Source organism: Stegostoma tigrinum, chromosome 6 (genome assembly GCF_030684315.1).
Source record: "Stegostoma tigrinum isolate sSteTig4 chromosome 6, sSteTig4.hap1, whole genome shotgun sequence".
Taxonomy (NCBI): Eukaryota; Metazoa; Chordata; class Chondrichthyes; order Orectolobiformes; family Stegostomatidae; genus Stegostoma; species Stegostoma tigrinum.
In genome coordinates this window covers 84779353-84799813 of record NC_081359.1, presented here as the reverse complement: position 1 = coordinate 84799813, position 20461 = coordinate 84779353, and the positions used below count along the sequence as shown (strand labels likewise).

Below are 20461 nucleotides of genomic sequence, written 5' to 3'. Positions count from 1 at the left end.
TTTGATTTAGAGGAAAATTATCCATGATAGCTTTGTTCAAGTCCTGTGTAGAAACTTATTCAGAATAGTAATGTGAATAGGGACAATCTTGTTCAAGAGAGGAGTCAACTGCAGAGAAACATTGAAGGAATAGATCCCTGGATACATATGGGAGATACTGGTAAGAGTATGAAGGTGTAGAAAGTGAATTGGAAGCAAGTTAGAGAATTGAACCGTCAAAAGATAGAGAAACTGATGAGATAACTTCTGAAACAGAGAGATGAGCAGCTTCAAGGGTTGTTCAGTAAAAGATAGTGGCATGTATAATGATGGGCTTTTGTGAAGAGGTCCAATTTAGCCTAAAGATAAACCCTGATTTCTATACGAGAGAGATGCACCCTCCAGGCCTGATACATGCCTGCAGTGGCTTTAAGACAGTAGAATTAGATACAGTAGTGAGTCAACAGGTGCAGTCTTGTCAGCTATTAAAAAAGTCTTTACTTCCCTCCTCACCTCCTTTGTTTAATGTCAGAGCATGCAGGAGGGACCACATTGCGTACTTCTGCTCCTACTTCGTATGTTTGTGTGATTATCCACCTCAGACTGTGACCGTATATTCAAAGGATCTACATAGAAATTATGCCTGATTGAAACATATGATATTATTTAGCCTTCTGCCTTATAGAAATATAGTATCATGTACTTCTTGTTCCTCACGCTTTGAAATTTTCTTACTAATCTCAATTTCAATTCCAACTGGAAACTGACTTCATCTTCTTTGTCTCATCCTTCTCCATATTACAGTGATTGGACAAAATTGATTTGTTTTCACTTGAACATCAAAGGATGAGGGATAACTTGATAGAAGTTTAAAAGTTATCAGTGGCATGGATAGAATGAATAGTCAGAGTCTTTTTCTCAGGATAGAAATATCAATTACTGAGGGACACAGGTTTAAGGTAAAAGGGCGTACATTTAAAGGAAATGAGAGAGGTACATTTTTTACACGGGGCGTGATAACTTCCTGGAGTGCGCTGCCAAAGCGGGTAGTGGAGGTGGATACAATAGCAATGGTTAAGAGGCATATATGCCAGATACTTGAATAGGTGGGAAATAGAGGGATGCAGATCACAAAGAGGCAAAGGATATTTAGTTTAGAAAGGCATCATGTGTCAGCGCAACAACCTGTTCCTGTGCTGTACTGTTCTTTGTATTAGTCACTGATACTTCCTCTGCTGCCCACTATTCTCTCATGATTTACCATTGTGTTAACTGACTAATGCTAGTGTACCATTTGATAATCTCAGTCAAGTGCCTACACACTCAGTTTGTTTCCAATTCATAAATGTGTAAGTGTTACTAAAGTTAAATACTTAGGTATCTCCCATTCAGATTTAGCAAAATGTTTTGAGTGACTTCATTTCATAAAAAAATAGTCTAGCAAGCAAGTACTATCTCTTGAATGATTTTCCAATTACAGCTTTTTTTATTTCTGTATTTTATCACTATTTTAACTGCCAGTGTTTTGCATTGCCACCTGTGCTTCTTTTCTAAACTTCCAAGTGTTTTTTTTTGAGATTTAAATCATTTTTCCTGTATCTTGATTACAATGATGAAACATGTCAATGCTGGAAGCATAATTTCCTGAGTCCTTTGTCTTTCCACAAACATTAAGGTTTTAAAAATCAGGCTTGGAATACATAGTAACTAATTACATACTTGCTTTACATTTTTATTCTTTTCCAGTTTGGTGGTATCTCCACTGTAGGGCCATGTCTTCCACCTGAATATGCAAAAGAGAAGGCAATTAGACCAAGGCTCTCAAAATGTCACAAGGCCCAAGGATGGCATTATTTATCACACAACATAACACAACATAACTCTGTTTTTTTTAAATATACTGTGTTAATTACCATTAGATTTTCCCATTGCTTAATAAATCATGACACCACAGTCACTCTCTGTACTATCCCAGGAGACAGCACTGCATAATTCTTCCAAAGGTCTGCTAAACTAATGTTCTACATTATGTACAGATATCATGGCTACATGGAAATTTGAATATATTGTAATTATTTGTGTGATTGTTCAATATTAATGATACAATAACTTAACGAATATTATTGAAATGTATTGCAAATTGTTTTCAATTAAAAAAAAGCTGCGTGGAAACCAAAAGATGGCATCCTCAGGATTTCCAGTGAATTGTTTTGAAGAATCATTTCACTGTAATGGTTATAAGCCAAGTTTAGTTTTAAATAAAGTATAGGTTCAGGACAGCTTATATATGGATTGAATGTTATTTCCAATTCTGGATTTCTTTTCTTCAGTTTCTCAACTGCAAGATGCACTGTAACCATTACACCAGGCTCTTTAGATCCATACTCATCATCAGAATGTGAAGAAGTCTCTAAGGTATAAATTAATATGATTAGTATTGCTACACTACAATATTGCAATGCACTTTTTGTGGCACTTTTTTGTGACACTTTTGAATCTTGCATCTCCTGCCCTGGCCATCCCTTTAAATTCGCTGGAGAAAAATAGCAGGGTCATTGCTGACCAGAACCTCGATCTGGTACAAATTAGACAACTTTAAATGAATGGGTTTGTTCACCAAGCGGACGTTGACATGATGAACCGGCCAAGCAAGATGTACTTGCAATCGGTTATCAGTTTCTCTGGGGAGTATTGAACGAGTATGTGACTGTGTGAAGGATGAATTTAAATGAGGGACGGGCGAATGCAAATCACAGTGAACAGCAGAATCCGGCAGCTGCAGCCCTGTCTCTCTTCCCCCTCTGTAACACACACATACAGACTAGACACAGAGGTCCGGAGACACAACAAAGGCGTTCAGCATCTCGTCCTCTGCCTCTTCCAGCCAGCCCAAACAAATAACAAGAAGAAAATCTCCTCGAAATAGAAGCGCCTCGGGATCCACGTTTACCTGCAGATTTTGGTATGTATTATGTTACGTTTCTTGTAATCAAATCCACTTCGAGCAGGGATCAAATCATGCTATGATAGGCGTATTGCTTAATAAACATTTTCTTAATTGATAATTTCGAGATGGGCTTTTTTCATATTTGATGCTGACAGTGATGGGACGTGTAGGCTTTTAATAGTACATTCCCTTTGTTGTAAGTCAGCCTCGGTTTAACGGACTGCAATAAGTTCTAAAGCCACATATATTTGTCTCCTTTCTCTCTTTTAACAAATGATCATTCTAGATCACATCAAATATGGAGAGGGATTTGGAGTTTGAACATTTTGATGAACGAGACAAGGGGATGAGGTATGGCAGAGCGTCCCGATTGAACGGCTTACCCAGCCCCACACACAGCGCCCACTGCAGCTTCTATCGGACCCGCACCCTGCAGACCCTCAGCTCTGAGAAGAAAGCCAAGAAAGTGCGTTTTTACCGCAATGGGGACCGCTACTTTAAGGGTATCGTGTATGCGGTGTCCCAGGACCGCTTCCGCTCGTTCGAGGCTCTGCTGGCTGACCTGACCCGAACTCTGTCCGATAACGTCAACTTGCCCCAGGGAGTCAGGGTCCTCTACAGCATCGATGGCGTCAAGAAAATCACTAGTCTCGAAGAGCTGGTGGCAGGTGTGTATTGAAACCAAAACCGAACAGCAAATAAAATGCACATTTAGTTCATTGATGAGGCCGCAGCAATGGCTGCGTTGGATCGCAGATTAATCCTGTAAGCAGCTGCTGTGTGCAACTGGGCATCACAGAGTAAAATGCTACCGCACCCTCTCCCCTTCCAAAACACACACAAAAAGAAAGCCTTTTCCCAGGCAAACACAGTTCAGAGCAAACTCCTTCCTTGGGATGCCTTAGGCTGATAATTATTTGAAAGAGTAAACCGTCTTAATGAAAATGTCAAAGCAAATAAGATTCGTTCCCCCTCTTTTTTTTCTAAAAATTGGACCAAATTTAATTCCACAAACAGTTCACGGGAGAGAAGGAGAAATGCCGAGCTGCCAGTAGTGTCATGCATTGGATCACAATTTAAACTCCTTTTTAACAGCGACGTTTCTTGTTTGTAGATTCTCCCACAACAGATCTAACTTTCAATGAACTGGAGCAAGATTTCTTCCAAAGCCTCACCCAGCCTCTCCCCACACCCATTATTTTGCAGCTTTGGACTTTTGTTCTACATAATAAGGGATTCGAACATTTCTGAACCTTCGATTGGCATTTATTTCTTATTCCTTGTTCACTGTTACCGACAGAAGAGGAATGAACTGCCGGAATTAAAGCAGGGTCCGCTGATGTTAACAATCTGTAAAGAGTATTAATATTCCGATTTATATTGCACTACGATTATAACAGTAATGTAGGACTATGGGTGTATTGGTTGAGTGTTTAAAAGACGGAAATCATAAAACAAGCCAGAAAATAGAATAAGGGTAATTTTATCCCGTTCCCCTGATGCTACAATTATATTAGGATGCATATACAATCTGCTGACGACGTGATTTTTCACAGCTCCCGGCGGTAACAGTTAATCATCTAATAACATTTTTACACCAACACTTGCACCTTTAGTTCGACAGAATGAGTATTATAAAATAAATATGTCGAAGACACTATATAGGAACGTGCAGCATATCTGCAGTGACACAAAGAAGATACCTGGGTGGAGTCAGCTTGCTTTCCTTTACTTAGCTTCAAGTGTCTGTTGCCACAAATTTTCACCCGTTATCGTATGGAACTACATTCTTCTAATTGAAGAAAATTTTCAATGGGTCATTCGTGAATTGATGGGTAATTATTGGTGGCATCATATCACGCGTGTTACAGCATTATTGTTGAGCTGTACCACCGAAAAAGCGGTTTGCTCTACTTCTCAGTCAAGCCCTCTCCACACACCGAATGCTCCCGGTTTGCTTTGCTAAAGATTCATATTTCAGTCTATTCCTTTTGGGTAAATTATTTGGGAAACAATTAATTTATTGATTAAAAATCGTGCAACTTTGGTAAATGTTGATGGATGCTCGTGTGGTTAATTGAAAGGAGTCTTAAAAGGGGTTTGTGTAAGACATGGGTTTTTATTGATCTGGAAACCTGATATTTCCTTTAACTTGAATCTACAAAAAAAATCATGGTACAAAGAACAATGATTCAAACCAAAGTGCACAGTATCCATCTCCTTAGCTCACCCTTAACCCCGATTTGGAATACTTGGGGATGCTGTTGCCATTGACAACTGTTGGTGTTGTGCTGTGCTAAATGGGGTTCAGCAAGGATAGCTTCATGGTTGAAGGAGTTTATCTATTTCAAAGCAAGAAGTGACCCTTTGTGGGTCCTGCAGTGACTGGAAAGAGTCTGTCAAATAATTCCTCACAAAACATAAGGTCATTTCAGGTTAGTGGGAAAGATGTGAATGGTAGGGGCCGAGGTTTCCTGTTCACCCACTACCCCCCAAGAGAAATGCAAATACAAAATTGTTTTTCATTGAGGTGTCATTTTTTTAAATTAAAAAAAATCTGCTATAACTAATTATAAAGTGTAATCAATGGAAAACATTTAATCCACTCCTTTGCGGTCAATCTGGCTTAGAACATTATTGAGTAACTCTTTCAGAAAAGTCTTGAAGGTTGACAATAGAAATGAAGGGTCCATTTGTCTAACTCAGTCATTCATCTGTTCAATTTAATAATTCAATATTCTACTGGACTGGTTGATCATTGCACACAGCATTAATTGGACAAAATAAAAACTGAAAGAACTGCAGATGCTGTAGATCAGGAACAAAAACAGAAGTTCCTGGAAAAGCTCAGCAGATCTGGCAGCATCTATGAAGAAAAAGCCAGAGTTAACATTTTGGGCCCAGTGACCCTTCCTCAGAACTATTTTGATTTTCTTCCTGATTAATTAGAGAAGTTGGGCGTTAAGCTTCCTCAGACCCTCTAACTTCATCCTTATCTACTTCAGAGCAGTTTGCCATTTTCTATCTGATATATAATTATTTATCTTTCATTTGCCCTTGTTATTCTCATAAATCTGACACAAACTGTAACTTGAATTGTCAGTGCAGTTTTACTGCCCAACCCGCTCATAATATAATTTGTCGATTTGACCACATTACCTTGCTTTTCTAAATAAGAGGTATAGATGCATCAAGCTTTTGAGTAGCCTTTTGTCTCCTCAATTCTTGTCTCACCCATCCAAAATTAGCCATATCTATTACCATTCTGTCTGTCCCCCAGCCAATTCATTACATTTCTCCAGCTTTATCTTCAATTCTGAAATGTTTGAACATTATTAATCGTTTTCATTGTGGAAGTTTGGTCAGTGCATTTCCTTCAAGTAATAGTTGAGATTCACATTTGAGAACAATGGCATGAAAACTACTCAAATAAAGAAATTCCTTCAAAGTCTCCCTAAATGATTCAAAAAGACAATAAGTCTCCCTAAATGATTCAAGAAGACAGCTCATCATTACACTCTCAAGACTAACTAGGGCTAGACAAGAGTGCTGGCCCAGTCAGCGATGCCCACATCCCATGAATGAATAAAAAAAGTAATATAAAGTTGCCTTCAATTTTCCATATGTTAGAGGACTACATATACTCATAACTTTAAAATACTTTAATTATGGGACAGGGTGATAAAGCTGAGTATTTCATACAATATTATGAATATTCAGTATCCCTAAGTAGCTGTATTGAAATTACTATTTACAAGTACCCACGTAATCCTTATGGATACTTTATAGTTTGTGAAAATGTTTGTAAATCCAAAGGAAAAATTTGGAACCATCAATCTTAAATGATTTAGATCTGGGTTGGGGGCACAATATGAGTGGTTAACATTTTGGGTACAGCTACCTGGAGGAAGTTACTTTAGGAGAACTGAGACAATTCAGTAGATACACAGATTTTAGATCAAATTTATTCTAAAGAAATTTGTTGTTACAAACAGGAAGGAGGATTAAGGGGGCAAAATGTATATTGAAACTAAAAGGAATGAACAGGTTCAGATAGACAGATGGAGTGGGTTGGGGAAACTTGATATCTAGCAAAAACGAGCATGAAGCCAATGGAGCTGGTGTTGAATAGACTAAACTATTTTTGGTACCATGTGCGTGAGGAAGTGCTTTCTGGCATCGATCCTGATTAGATTACCTCTAGTTTTTAAGGGACTGTTGCCTCAATCAGAGTTTTTGTACAGTAGTAAGTAGTTTCTATCTAAATTTACAGCTCCTTGATCATTTTAAACATCTTCTCCTCAATCTCCTGTATTAAGTCAATTCAAGCTGAGTCAATGCAACCAGTTCTCATAATTTAACCTTTTAGCCCAGTATCATTTGGGTGATTCTGCATTCCACCACCTCCTTTATGAATAGATCCGTGGTGTGTGAACTGAACTGAATGAAGTATTCCAGATGGGACTAAACAGAGCTTTCTACAGCTTTAAGATAGTATTCACCCCATTTCAGTTCAGCCCTCTTGAAATAAAGACCTACTTTTGATTAGCCCTTTAAATTACTTATTGCCCCTGTTCACTAATTTTTAGTAATTTTGATTGCTCAATCTCGGTGACCATCCACAATATCTAGCTTCTCAACATTTAGAAAATACTCTGACATATCTTTCTTAGATCCAAAGCAAAATATATCAATCTCTTTCAATATTAAAGTAATTTGGCCATAGTTTTACCCACTCAGTTAGTTTATTAGTTTCTTTAACATTTTCCTTTCCATCTACACTATTTGATATGCTACCTATGTTTCAGCAGCAAATTTAGATGCTGCACTCTCTATATTTATAAATAATTTGAATGAAGGAATAGTGACAAACCAAGGCCTCGTTACAGATCTGTTGGTGACTGGTCTAAATTGATGACACATCTCTGTACTTCCTGTTTCCAAACTCCTGAACAATTCACTACCAAGAATTACAGGTTGCCACTAATTTCTTGTGGCTTCATAATTAACAAAAAGTGCTGATAATATTCAATGGGTAAGGCAGCACTTGTGGAGAGAGAAAGAGTTTCATATCAATGGCATTTCACTAGAACAGGAAAAGTTAGAAATGGAATAGTTTTCAAGCAGGGCGGCCTGTTGGAATAATGAACGAAAGGGAAGTCCAAAAGCAAGTTGCTGGAAATATGGAAATATTAAGTAGGCTGGGTAGCATCTATGGAGAGAGAAACAGAGTTGAGGTGTCAATTTTTGACTGATGGAGAGTCACTATCTGAAATATTATTAAAAGTTCTGTGGTGGAAACATTATGGCACAGAAGGAAGCTATTTGGCCAAGCAAATCCACACTGGTTCTCTGTAATGCAATCTAACCAGTCCTGTTCCCTTGCTTTATACTCCTGGTCTTGTAAATTCATTTTCCTCATGTACCAGTCCAATTACCTTCTGAAATTGTTCTTTCCCTTTGCTTCAAATGTCAGCATAGGCAGACAGTTCTAAGTAATTACTACTATAGAGTATAATGTATTTCCCTATCACCCTACATCACTTACCCAAAACATTGAATCAGTGCTTGTACTGTCAGTAGATTTCACTCACCTATCTTATCTAAACTTGTTATGATTTTGTACACCACTATGAAATCATCCTTGAATCATCTTCGGTCCAAGGAGAACAACCTCAGCTTCTCAAGCCTAACATTATATTAGGTTCAAATCCCACTACGGCAGATGGTGGAATTTGAAATCAATATATATCTGGAATTAACAACCTAATGATGACCATGAATCCATTGTCAGAAAAACCCATCTGGTTCACTAATGTCCTTGAGTGAAGGAAACTGCCATCCTTACCTGTCTGGCCTACATGTGACTCCAGACTCACGGCAATGTGGTGGACTTCTAACTGCCTTTTGGGCAATTAGAGATGGGCGATAAATGCTGCCTAGCCAGTGACGCCCTCATCCCGTGAATGAATAAAGAAAAAATAAGCCCCTATCCTGCCTTCACACCCTGATGTTTTTAACTGATGTTTCTCTTTTACCTTTTACCATTCATTTTTTTATCATGGTATAGTTTATCTATATTATTTCTGCACCTGTGAGATTTCTTACCATTATTGATGACTTTGGCTTTGCTATCATCCCTTCTTTATAAACTTTAGGCTGTTTTAATTTCTGCTAGAACAGATCCCCCTTCCCCTAGGCTTTTATCAGTTTAAGGTTCTTTCCAATTTATCTTTTCAGCAGGAATTTATTCCCAGCCCAGTTCAGGTACAACTTATCATCTGGTTTTAATACCTATACTGGTGACCTGTGAAATAACATCCCTCTTTTTTTAACATCAATCCCTATCCATGTTTCTTGATTGTGAGATAAGTCTCATGATCAGGAGGCCTTAAAGAAGTTTGGGTTTAGGAAATCTTGTCACAGCTTTAGTTCAAATGTGAACAAGAAAGCTAAGTCCCACATGTGAAGTGAGAGTGATAGGGATAGCAAGACCACATTTGACCAGTGCGGCATCAAAAAGCCCTCGCAAAATAGGAGTCAATGGGAATCGGAGGAAACTCTCTGCTGATTGGAAGCCATTCTATGTGAAGGAAGATGGTTGTAATTGTTGGAGGTCAGTCATCTCAGTTCCAGGACATAGGAGTTCATCAGGGCAGTGTCCTAGGCCCGACTGTCGTCAGCTGCCCGTTCAATGACCTTCCTTCCATTAAAGTCAGAATCAGGGATATTTGCCGATAATTCTATAATGTTCAACGCCATTTGTGACTCTTCACATGCAGAGACAGTCCATGTCTGTATGTAACAAAACTGGACAATGTCCTGGCATCAGCTAGTAAATTACAACTAACATCACACAAGTGGCAGCCAAGGACCACACCATTGACATTCAATAGTATTACCATTAATTAGAAACTGAACTGGACTAGCTGTATAAATACAATGGCTATAAGAACAGGTCAGAGGCTAGGAATACTGCAGCCAGTAACTCACCTATTTATTGCCCAAAATTGGTCCATCATCTGCAGGGCACAAGCAGAAGCATCATAGAATAGTCCCCACGAGTTTGCATGACTATTTCTCCAACAATTCTCAAGAAGCCTGACACCATCCAGGAGGAAGCAGCCACTTGAGTGGCACGACATCCACAAACATCTACTTTCTCCAACAGGCAGTATGAGCAGTGTGTACCAAGTACAAGATGCATTGCAGAAACTCACTGATGCTCCTGAAACAGCACCTTCCAAACCCACAATAATACCATTGAGAAGGACATGAGCTGTAGATACATGGGAACAGTACCACCTGCAAGTTGCCCTCCAAACCAGTCACTACCTTGGCCTGGTTAGCAGTGGGTGCCTCAGCAGCCTTAACCCAATATCAGAACCATTACACTGGCATAGTGGAATTCAACTATGAATGTATTGGGATGCCTTCTCAAGCCTAGGTCATTCATGAAGATTGATAGTTAGGGTGAGTTTTGAAGGGTGCCACTATCCATGGAATTATACCTCAGCACACATGAACTCCTTCAGGACCAGAGGGCTGAAAAATCATAGAAAAGGTAGTGCCTCAGAAGTTTAAAATTTGAAGATTTATTAATATTATTAGGAGTACACTTCGGAGTTTACAGTAAAAACTGCATTAAAATATATAAATGCTATTACTGGCTACAGATAATTCAGCTTGTAACCATAGCTATCCTTTGGATTGTTAGTCTGAACTTTGTCTGTGTACTTATCGAATTGAACCATTGTCTTTCCATAGGAGAAAGTTATGTCTGTGCATCTTTTGAACCATTTCGAAAAGTGGACTACACAAAGAATGTAAACCCTAACTGGTCAGTAAATGTAAAGGCAACTACATCTGCACGTACGCCAACATCTATCAGTAGTTCCAAAGCAAGTTCCACTGAGACTAAAGAAAATAAAGATTTCATTCGTCCCAAGCTCGTGACCATCATTCGGAGTGGCGTGAAGCCACGGAAAGCTGTTAGGATTCTTCTCAATAAAAAGACTGCACATTCATTTGACCAGGTGCTTACAGATATCACCGATGCCATCAAGTTGGATTCAGGAGCAGTTAAACGTTTGTACACACTGGATGGGAAACAGGTATAGTCATATTGCTTCATAACCAAATGTTTTTCAGCAAAAGAATAGCAATAAGAATGCTCAATTAAACGAGTGATTAAATGGAGAGGAATTACTAATAGTAATTTGTTATAACTTCACCTCTGATTTTCCTTTCACCACCATTTGTCGTTGTATAAAAGCTTTTGTGTGGCTCAGCATTTTGTTTTTTGAGGTATTACCTTGGTTGTTGTAATTTGATATTTTATGTTTGCTAAATGTTCATCAGAATTTTGATCTGTGTATTTCACGGTCAAATAACTGACAATATTTGATTTTTACATGCCAATAATAAATAGAAGGTTGCAAAGAAAAGCAGAAATCAATGTCATCTAGAGAAAAATTGACTCACTAGTGGGTTGATAAAATTACATAAGAACAAAGCTTTGTATATCTTCAAAGAACAATTGATGAAGAAATGTTGAAGATTAGAGAAGATGGGAAAGTAACACCAGTTCAGAAAATGTATGAGAAGTAAGTTGTGTACTTATACAACTGTTGCTTATAAAGACTTGCTGAAACTTGTTTTAGATACAAACTGGAATAGATCATTCACCCTATCAAACCTGATGCACCATTTGGTGAGATTATGGCTGGTGATCTACCTAAAAGTCATTCTCCTGCAATTTCCTATATCCCTTGGTGTCTTTACTATGATGTCTTACATAGGCCATATAATAATTTAAAGTGTTTGTGTTAAGATAGAAATGCATTGCTTTTGCTTCTTAATAGTAATATTAAAAAATAGATGAGGATTATATTGTTGATGGTGAAGTTAATGTTGTTAAGGTCCAACAACAACACTGCAGAGGCAGAAAATACAAAATGCTGGAAATATGCAACAGATTAACAAAGTTAATGTTTCAAGTTGATTACCTTTTAACAGACCAGAACCTTTCTGACCTGAAACATGAAGCTGTATCTTCCCAGCCTCATGCAGGCAACCATGGAGGTGGAGCACGTGGGCAAATATGAAGGAACAATGCTGAACACCATACTACTGCATACCTGCCTCTGGGAATCTTTCTCTGGGGCTGGATTTAAAGAAAATCAGTTGTCTGCTCTGCATAGTTAATGATGCATAGTTAATGCCCAAAACGGGCTGACATTTGCGATATTTGCAGGTGGTAGAGCAACCTCCACCACCTTAACACCACCCCAGCACCCCAACCTTCATGTGTAGAGACAACAGCTCAATGATAGATGCCTACCTGTAGCAATTGTAAGTCATTTGGAGCCATAGCATTTATGTAGCAAAGAGAAGCTTTTGCTTATAAAAGGTTACAGTTGTAACTGAAACTAACCTATTGAAGGCGGTTTTCCCTCCACCTCACTTGCCTTATATTTTCATCCCTTTTGTTTTTGTTCCATGAAATTCAGGCCTATAATTGGGAGCTTCTGCACTCAGCCACTCTTGCAATCTGTAAAGTACCTGAGCCACCTTTCCTGGTGGGGCTGCTGATTCTCTAGAAAGCACTGAGATCCCACCCTTCCTGGCTTGGACTCAAACTTAGAGGCAGCCAATTAAGAGACCTCCTCTGATCTTGCTCCTGACATGAAGGTCAGCGATCCAAGGGAAAATTCCAAATCCTTACCATCTATAGAAAGAGAAACAGAGCTATTGCATCTGCTGAGTATGTCCAGCATTTTCTATTTTAGTTCTTCCAGTATACTATTCAGGAAAAATATAGCCTTTCAAAGTTAATACCTTATATGGATGAAATTGCATTTGGAAAATCATCGCATTCCCAAAATAATGACATCACTTAAAAGCCAGAGCGTATTCGTAAGATAGTTTTCTCATTTTTAATTATGTGTTTAACTTCTATCAATCTTGAATAATCAGGAAGTCCCACATAACTATTTTAAGCATAGATATTGTGATCTCATTGGCTGTAGTTGAACTGGCCAGTGGAGAAACCCTTTGTTGGACAGAAGGTCAACGAATATTGAAGAGGGAATCAGTCTATGTGTGCCAATAACTATTATAAAAAGTCTAAGTGTTAAAATAAAGCACAATAGCATAATTTTATATTGTGAAGCAGTGTAGATTTCAACATTCATCATACTGGTAAAGATGAATATACGCTGGTATTCTGATTTGTATTGCCAACAGAAGAATGTGCAGCTAATAAATGGATGGCTTAATGAGCTGAATCTTCAGAATCTCATGCACATTTGTTGTAATGAGTCTGTTCCAAAATGAAAATTGTAGAGGAAATAGATCAGACACAATTTTATTACTTTGTTACTTATATCTCAAATATTCCCATGGAGTTTTTGTTCTTATTTGTAAAGTAATTCAGGAAGTCAAAGTTTGTAGAGATTACTTTAATTTTAAGAAAGAAATGGGAGTAAGCCAATAAATTGTCTCTTACCAATATTCTTGATTCATGTATATAGTTGAATTTAATATGTACCTTCAATTGACAGTAATATTCTGCTTGTTTGAAGAGCCTGTCTCACCAATTACTGGTCTCCTGACATTCTGTAATGAATAGTTTAACCATTCTACTTTCTTCAGCATATTGATAGCGAATGGAAACTTATCTATGATTTTAAAAAAACACAGAAAAGCAAAAACCACATCTTCTTAATTTCCGCTAATACCACGGAATATGTGGAGGTTGAGAATTTTTTGGTGTACAAACCTCATATGGATACTGACAGAACCAGGATTCCTATCCTGTGTTAATTTGATACATATAGAATAATACATTTGTGTAACATTTTTAGAATAACTGAAATTCTAAGGTTTATTTTGCAAAGAATACATTATTTCTGGTTGCAAAGCAGCAAAACAGTAATACACTGGTATGTTGATTTTTTTAAATGTTCAGTGATTACATCATAATGGGATCATTTCTTCCTGGGTCTGCCATGCAATTAAAACTTATTTAATTTCTGCTTGTGTTTCTTAATATAGCTTTGTGTCATTATGCCTTGTCTACATGAATATTCACCCATGATAGTAGTAGATAAGATCAGCCCTGCACTATTCAGTACAATGCAGCATCGCATTCATATAGTGCTCAAAGTTGGTGCAATGGGTCGATCAAGGGTGAAATATTATTAGAATCTCAATGCAGTTCTGGAAAGTTGAAATTATTTTTGAGAACACTCAGCTAACTTTGGAAACTGGAGCAGGACAAATGCATTAGACACTGATGGAGCTATTTTAATTGTGTATTCTTGACCAAATTTAGAGCTGGTGTCACTGTACTTAAAGAACAACTATTTTTTAGTTTTGAAATTTAAGAGAAAGGCTTTAAATGCACTTACACCTTGCTTTTTTTCAAATTGAAGTATTTTCTAATGAATGGAATGTGGTAATATTAAATGGGTTAAATGGGTAGGAGATGGATGTTTTTCAGCTTGAAATGATGTAGACAGTAATATCCATGATGGGGGTGGGGGCAGGTAGTGGAAGGATCAGTTTTAGGAGCGTTGACCTTTTTTTGAATGATTTGAACCTTAGTACAGAGGTAACAACACGAAGAGTAAAAACATTTTCAAGCATGATTTAGTACGATTTGTCTCTAGCAGCAATGCTTATGTTAACTTCATAAAATAAGAAACTGGGTGTGAATATCAGTGTTGAAGAATCTAACAGACATTATTTATTACTAACAATTATATGCAAATATTGTATTCCTTAGGCGCTTATGTTTCTGGGCTAGTATTTAGCTGTTAATTTACAACAGATGATCATACCTCCAATAGAGCATCATACTTTAAGTGATTCAAGATAGGATAGAAAGTGAAAACTTTATACCCTAAGGTCACATGCCATGTTAGTCATGTCATGTGATCGTATCTCTTAAACATGTACTGAGACATGACCCAACATCCAACTTTCTCCAAAGATATAAACTTATCCTAAAAAGATACACAAGCTCGTACATAGGCATATATTGTCAATTTGGTAATTATACAAAACTTAATTTATAACAGTCTACAAAACTAATATCCTAATCTTCAATGTAGCGCTTTGGAAGTTTTGACAGCTCAATAGATCTGGTGATCGTGTACCCATTTGCAGATAACAAAGTGTGGAGCTGGATGAACACAGCAGCCCAAGCAAACATCTGAGGAGCACAAAAGCTGACATTTCGGGCCTAGATGCTTCACCTGATGAAGGGTCTAGGCACGAAAAGTCAGCTTTCGTGCTCCTAAGATGCTGCTTGGCCTGCTGTGTTCATCCAGCTCCACACTTTGTTATCTCAGATTCTCCAGCATCTGCAGTTCCCATTCTCTCTATCCATCTGGAGAAATGTGTGTTGTTCTCTGTTGTGCCTGTTTGATAACTTGACTGGGCTTGTGTGCTGGTTGTTGTCATTCAGCATCACCACATAATCATCATTGGAGCATTTTTCTTCACTGTCCTTGGGCATGACCGCTGTGTGGGACATTGGCCTGAACCAGCTTCTGTTTCCTTTGTAATGTAGCACTATCAATAATGACTTCATATGATCTGTACGAGTATTTGGACTTCTGACTCATTTTCTCTGTCTAGTGCACAGCAGTTCTCTAACTGAATATTTTTCATATATCTCTTTCATTCTGTTCTGTCCTTGAAGATTAATACCCAGCTTGCTGAACAAAGTGTTTTGCACTTGTCTTCAAAGCTCAGGTTGTGCTGGGGATGGTAATCCCTTGTCGACAGGCATTGTGTTTATATGCAACACAATGGGAAAATCTTGCTTTGTTGCTTGACACTTCATGATCATTGATTTTGTAGTACATACTCATTATATTCTGCTAATTTATTTGAATATGGATACTGGGGTGTTGATGTTACCCATTGACTTAGTAAATGCCTTGAAACAATTTGTCAGTAGGTGGCTATTCATTGAATGACACTATCCATCTCTGGACACCAAATAAAATAAAAAGCTTAATAAACTGAAAAACTGTGCCAACCGTAGTCATACTTCCACTGCTAAGCCGTCAAACAATGGGAAATATGGAGAAGTAATCCATTGTGTAATCCTTCCCATAGATTTTGAGTAGAGCTGTTGCTACTTTTGTCCAAGGAGTGGATGGAACATTGTGTGGATATAAAAGCTCCCTCTCGGGGGTCGATATTTTTGGCATGCTTCACATGTATTCACAAGTTGTTGAATGACCTGATTCATCCCTGGATAGAACTCAAACTCATGTGCTAGCTGTCTTCTGTGTTCAGTACCTATATGTATGACATTTTGGCATCATATTTCTGGTATTAGGACTTATTTGCCCTTGATATTGACTTATTGTGAAGTACCAGGTTCATCTCTTTAGGGCTAAATTGGACAAATCATCTCAAATATATCGTTAATATTGTCAGTTTTTTGAAGAAGGGTCCAGACCTGAAATGTCAGCTTTCCTGCTCCTCTGATGCTGCCTGGCCAGCTGTGTTCATCCAGCTCCACAGCTTGTTATCTCAGACTCCAGCATCAGCAGCTCCTACTGTCTCTTTAATATTGTCAACCCATCGGGCTGGATAACAATCTTTTACCACTCTTCTAGTTGCTCATTTTTTTAATATCATTACATGTGACGACAATAAATCAAACTCAAACTCACAATCTTTAGCAGCTGTTGTATATAACTATTCACACTGGCCCTGTCCAAAGAATAACAGATGAAACTAGAGAAAGTCTTCATCTTTATAGTCAAGAGTATCCATATGTAGATCAAGTAGAATATCATGGTCGAAATGTGGGCTGGGTAACTTGCTTAATGTGCCAAATGTAATGATCATGGTACTTGGATTTATTATGCCCTTTTGGGGTAATGTGCTTGAGTTATCACAGAAATTAAAGATTTTATAACAATGTGCAGAAGTCCCCAAATTGTTTGTCTCTTAGACCCAGGTTGAAAGAAATCATTAGCTAGCTTCCTGTGCTTAAAAAGAAATACCATCTGTTGCAAATAAATAGATTCTGTCTTCAGATAAACAATTATTAAATATTGACATATAACTCTACCAGTTAAAATTCTAACCTCTGTTTATAAATTACTCCTACATACACACACATGCAGATGGACACAGACAGGAAAAGAAATGCAAGTTATAGTTGGAGAGAAAGACTGGGAAGAGTCTTCAATCATCTGCGTTCACAGAGTCCACTGAGATGGTGCTTTTGGGTTTGTCAGAATGTGCTGCTCCTTCATGGTCCATCAGACACTTTCACTCACTTATAGAAGGTACAGGGTAGCTGGTTCAGGCTTACTGCCTCTGGCTTATTTGCTAAGAGCCAAAGCCTTCTATTCATTTTTAGGAACAGAGCATTCTAGGCACAGAATAGAATCCCTACAGTGTGGAAACAGGCCATTTGTCCCAACAAGTTCACACCCACTCTCTGAAGAGCATCCCACCTAGGCTCACCTCCCTACCCTGTCCCATGGCCAATCCACCTAACCTGCACATCTTTGGACTGTGGGAGGAAACTGGAGCACTCAGAGAAAACCCAGAAAACACAGGGAGAACATGCAAACTCCACACAGACAGTCACCCAAGGCTGGAAATGAACCCGGGTTCCTGGCACAGTGAGGCAGCAGTGCTTATTGCAGAGCCATTGTGCCATCCCATACAATGTGCATTAGGGTAACAGAACATAGTGAAGAATATAACGTTATGGCTGTAGAGAAAGTTCACAAGGAGCGAGATCAACATTAAATTTAAAATTTAAGAGATCATTCAAATACTTGATAACAGCAGGGAAGAAGCTGTTCTTGAATCTGTTGGTATGTATCTTTAAGCTTTTGTATCTTCTGCCCATTGGTAGAGGTTGAAAGAGATTATAACTGGGGCTGGGAGGGTCTTTGATAACGTTGGCTGCCTTCCCAAGGCTAGATGGAGTCAATTGATAGATTCTATTTAACAATGAAAAGATGCCAACTTATGACATTAAGTTAAAGGCTCAGGATTATTTTAAGGGTATACGAGCTACAGAAATTCCAGAAGGTGACCCAACCACCAGCTTCTCAAGTTAAACTAATATGTGGTAGATATTGTCTATAAGTGACAATAAGTGACAGCCATATAGAGTCATCGGGTTGTGCAGCACGGAAAGAGACCCTTCGGTCCAACTTGTCCGTGCCCACCAGGTATCGACCAGATATCCTATATAAATCCACACCCATTTACCAGCATTTGGTCATATCCCTGTGAACCCTTTCTATTCATATTACTAGCAGATGTCTTTTAAATGCCTCACAGCTTTCTGTACTGCACTGTACTGGTGTGTCCTGCAGCCTTTTTATTTCTTTCTTTGTATTTATTTGTACTTTAAATAATGCAATGTTAGGAATTTATTTTATCTTCTCAAAGCTTGCATTTTAACAAAAAATAAATTAGTTCTGTTTTCTTGATGGTTAATACCCTATCTACAGATCTTTACAACTCTCTGTACTTTGACAAATTGCTGCGTAAAGTTGAGGAACTCTTACTTTATTTCTTCAAACCTATTGTCCACTTGGTCCTCAAATGATGCCACTTGTTTGGAAAACAAAATGAAGCATTTTATCTCTGGTTACCATGGTTTGGGTTTACCCAAAGGAGTGTTTTACCTCATGTAGCAATGTTCCTGTTATAAACTGTAAAATAAGAAAATTAGTATGGTTATCATAGTATTGATGAATTCAACAGACATATGTTACAACTAGCTATTGCATACAAATGTTACATTCCTCAAGCATGAATGTATTTCGGCTAGTATTCCAGAAACTGAAAAGGTGAAATAAACTAGCTGTCCTCAGGCTTGAGGTGCCTTTTACTGCAATGAAAAGAGACAGCTCCTGCTTTTGCTGTTGCCAAATGTTTACATTTCCAAGTTGTCCATTTACCTGGGAGTCAATCATATAGCCGTTGACAGGCTGAAGTCCTTTTTTATCAACAACTGGTCACTAGTCAGTGAACCAATCAGCTTCTTGTTGCCACTCAAAGCTTTATTTGTACACATCCCTGAGCTCCAGTTCATTTGCAAGCCATGCTTCCGCTACTACCTGACCAATCAGCTGTTTAAACAGTACTTACAATGGTGTGTGCAAGTAACAAGGTTACTTGTTTTTAAAACATGCAAGATCTAATGATGACCATGAAATCGATATTGATTGTTGGAAAAGCTCATCTGGTTGTCTAATATCCTTTAGCGAACGTAACTGCCTTCATTATCTGATCTGGACTACATGTGACTCCAGGCCCTAGAGCAGTGTGATTGACTCTTAGTTGCCATCTGGGCAATTATAGATGAGTAATAAATGCTGGCTAGCTAACAAAGCCCCCATCCGGTCAATGAAAAATATGTAATTGTTAATGGCTTCCACTAAGTGATCCATACTTGTCTATTTTCAAGAACTGCATCAATGTTAAGGTCATTTTTCTTGACCACAATATCCTTCCTAAAGGCTTGAAGTGATGTAGAGGTGATGACTAGCTCAAGGAAACTATGACATATCCTCTTTGGAAAAGCCACAGTTATGCCCTCTGCAGCATCTACTGGGAAACTGGGTCAATGGACTTTGGGGTTGCTGTCAGTATTATATGTTGGAGTCTATTAGTTGTTACCTTGTGCTGGTCTTCAAGAACCTTTTGGACCTAGCTGATGAAAAGACCAGACATGTTAAATCTGCAAAGATCCACTTGGCAAATACAAGCAAAAGTTTTAGAGCTGTCTTCATGGGATCATCCATCACTTGATCTGTAAAATAGAACTCCGTATGTTAATTAGACAATTCTAATTCATTTAGGGTGTCAGTAAATGCTGCCCAATTAATAAGAAGGCTTTTGCTATCTGTAATTCCACTTTAATAGCATTGACTGGGCCATGTTACGTTATGTGTCACTGGCTTGATATCAGCATAAGTTTGAAAATTGCTCTTTCTTCAATGTGAAAGACTTTGTAGAAGTTGGTCTGAGAAACTGTTACTAATTTCTTTTTCTTTAGGAACAGAGCATTCTAGTCCACGTAGCTTTCCATACTGCACTGCACTGGTGCACTGCAGCCTTTTCATTTTCTTACTTTAGTGCAATGTTAGAAATTTATTCTATGTTGTCAAAGCTTATGTTTTAACCAAAAAGAAATTAATTTTGTTTTCTTTGTGGGTAATGCTCTATCTACAGATCTGTACAGCTCTCTGTACTTGGATAAAAATTTGCTTAAGTGTGAGGAACTCTTCCTTTATGTCTTCAAACCTGTCTTTCAGTTGATCTTCAAATGATGCCAGTTGTTTGGAAAACTAAATGAAGTCATTTGTCAGAGGTCACCATGGTGCGAATTTACCTCCGAAGAGGAATTTTATGTGATATAGCTATGCTTCTGTTATCCAACATAAAATAAGAAACTGGGTGTGGATATCATAGTATTGATGAATTCAGCAGACATTTATTACAACAAGCTATTGCATACAAATGTCA

The 20461-nt window shown here is 38.1% G+C and overlaps 1 protein-coding gene and 1 long non-coding RNA gene across 4 annotated transcripts in view; one reads left to right on the top strand and one right to left on the bottom strand.

The window, feature by feature from the left end:
• LOC125453399 (uncharacterized) overlaps window positions 1-4854 on the bottom strand; it is a 32524-nt gene extending 27670 nt beyond the window's left edge. Inside the window, exons 1-2 of the long non-coding RNA XR_007247757.2 lie at window positions 4630-4854; window positions 1699-1762 (exon numbers count right to left, since the gene is read on the bottom strand). This is a non-coding gene — a long non-coding RNA (uncharacterized LOC125453399). The remainder of the gene's footprint in view (window positions 1-1698; window positions 1763-4629) is intronic.
• dclk1a (doublecortin-like kinase 1a) overlaps window positions 2486-20461 on the top strand; it is a 336010-nt gene continuing 318034 nt past the window's right edge. For 2 of the 3 annotated variants that reach the window (XM_048532918.2, XM_059646720.1), the window contains exons 1-3: window positions 2486-2941; window positions 3213-3594; window positions 10694-11040. In XM_048532918.2, coding sequence (XP_048388875.1) covers window positions 3225-3594; window positions 10694-11040 — 717 coding nt within the window. In that variant the 5' untranslated portion in view covers window positions 2486-2941; window positions 3213-3224. The remainder of the gene's footprint in view (window positions 2942-3212; window positions 3595-10693; window positions 11041-20461) is intronic. The other variant, XM_048532917.2, reaches the window with a different exon arrangement.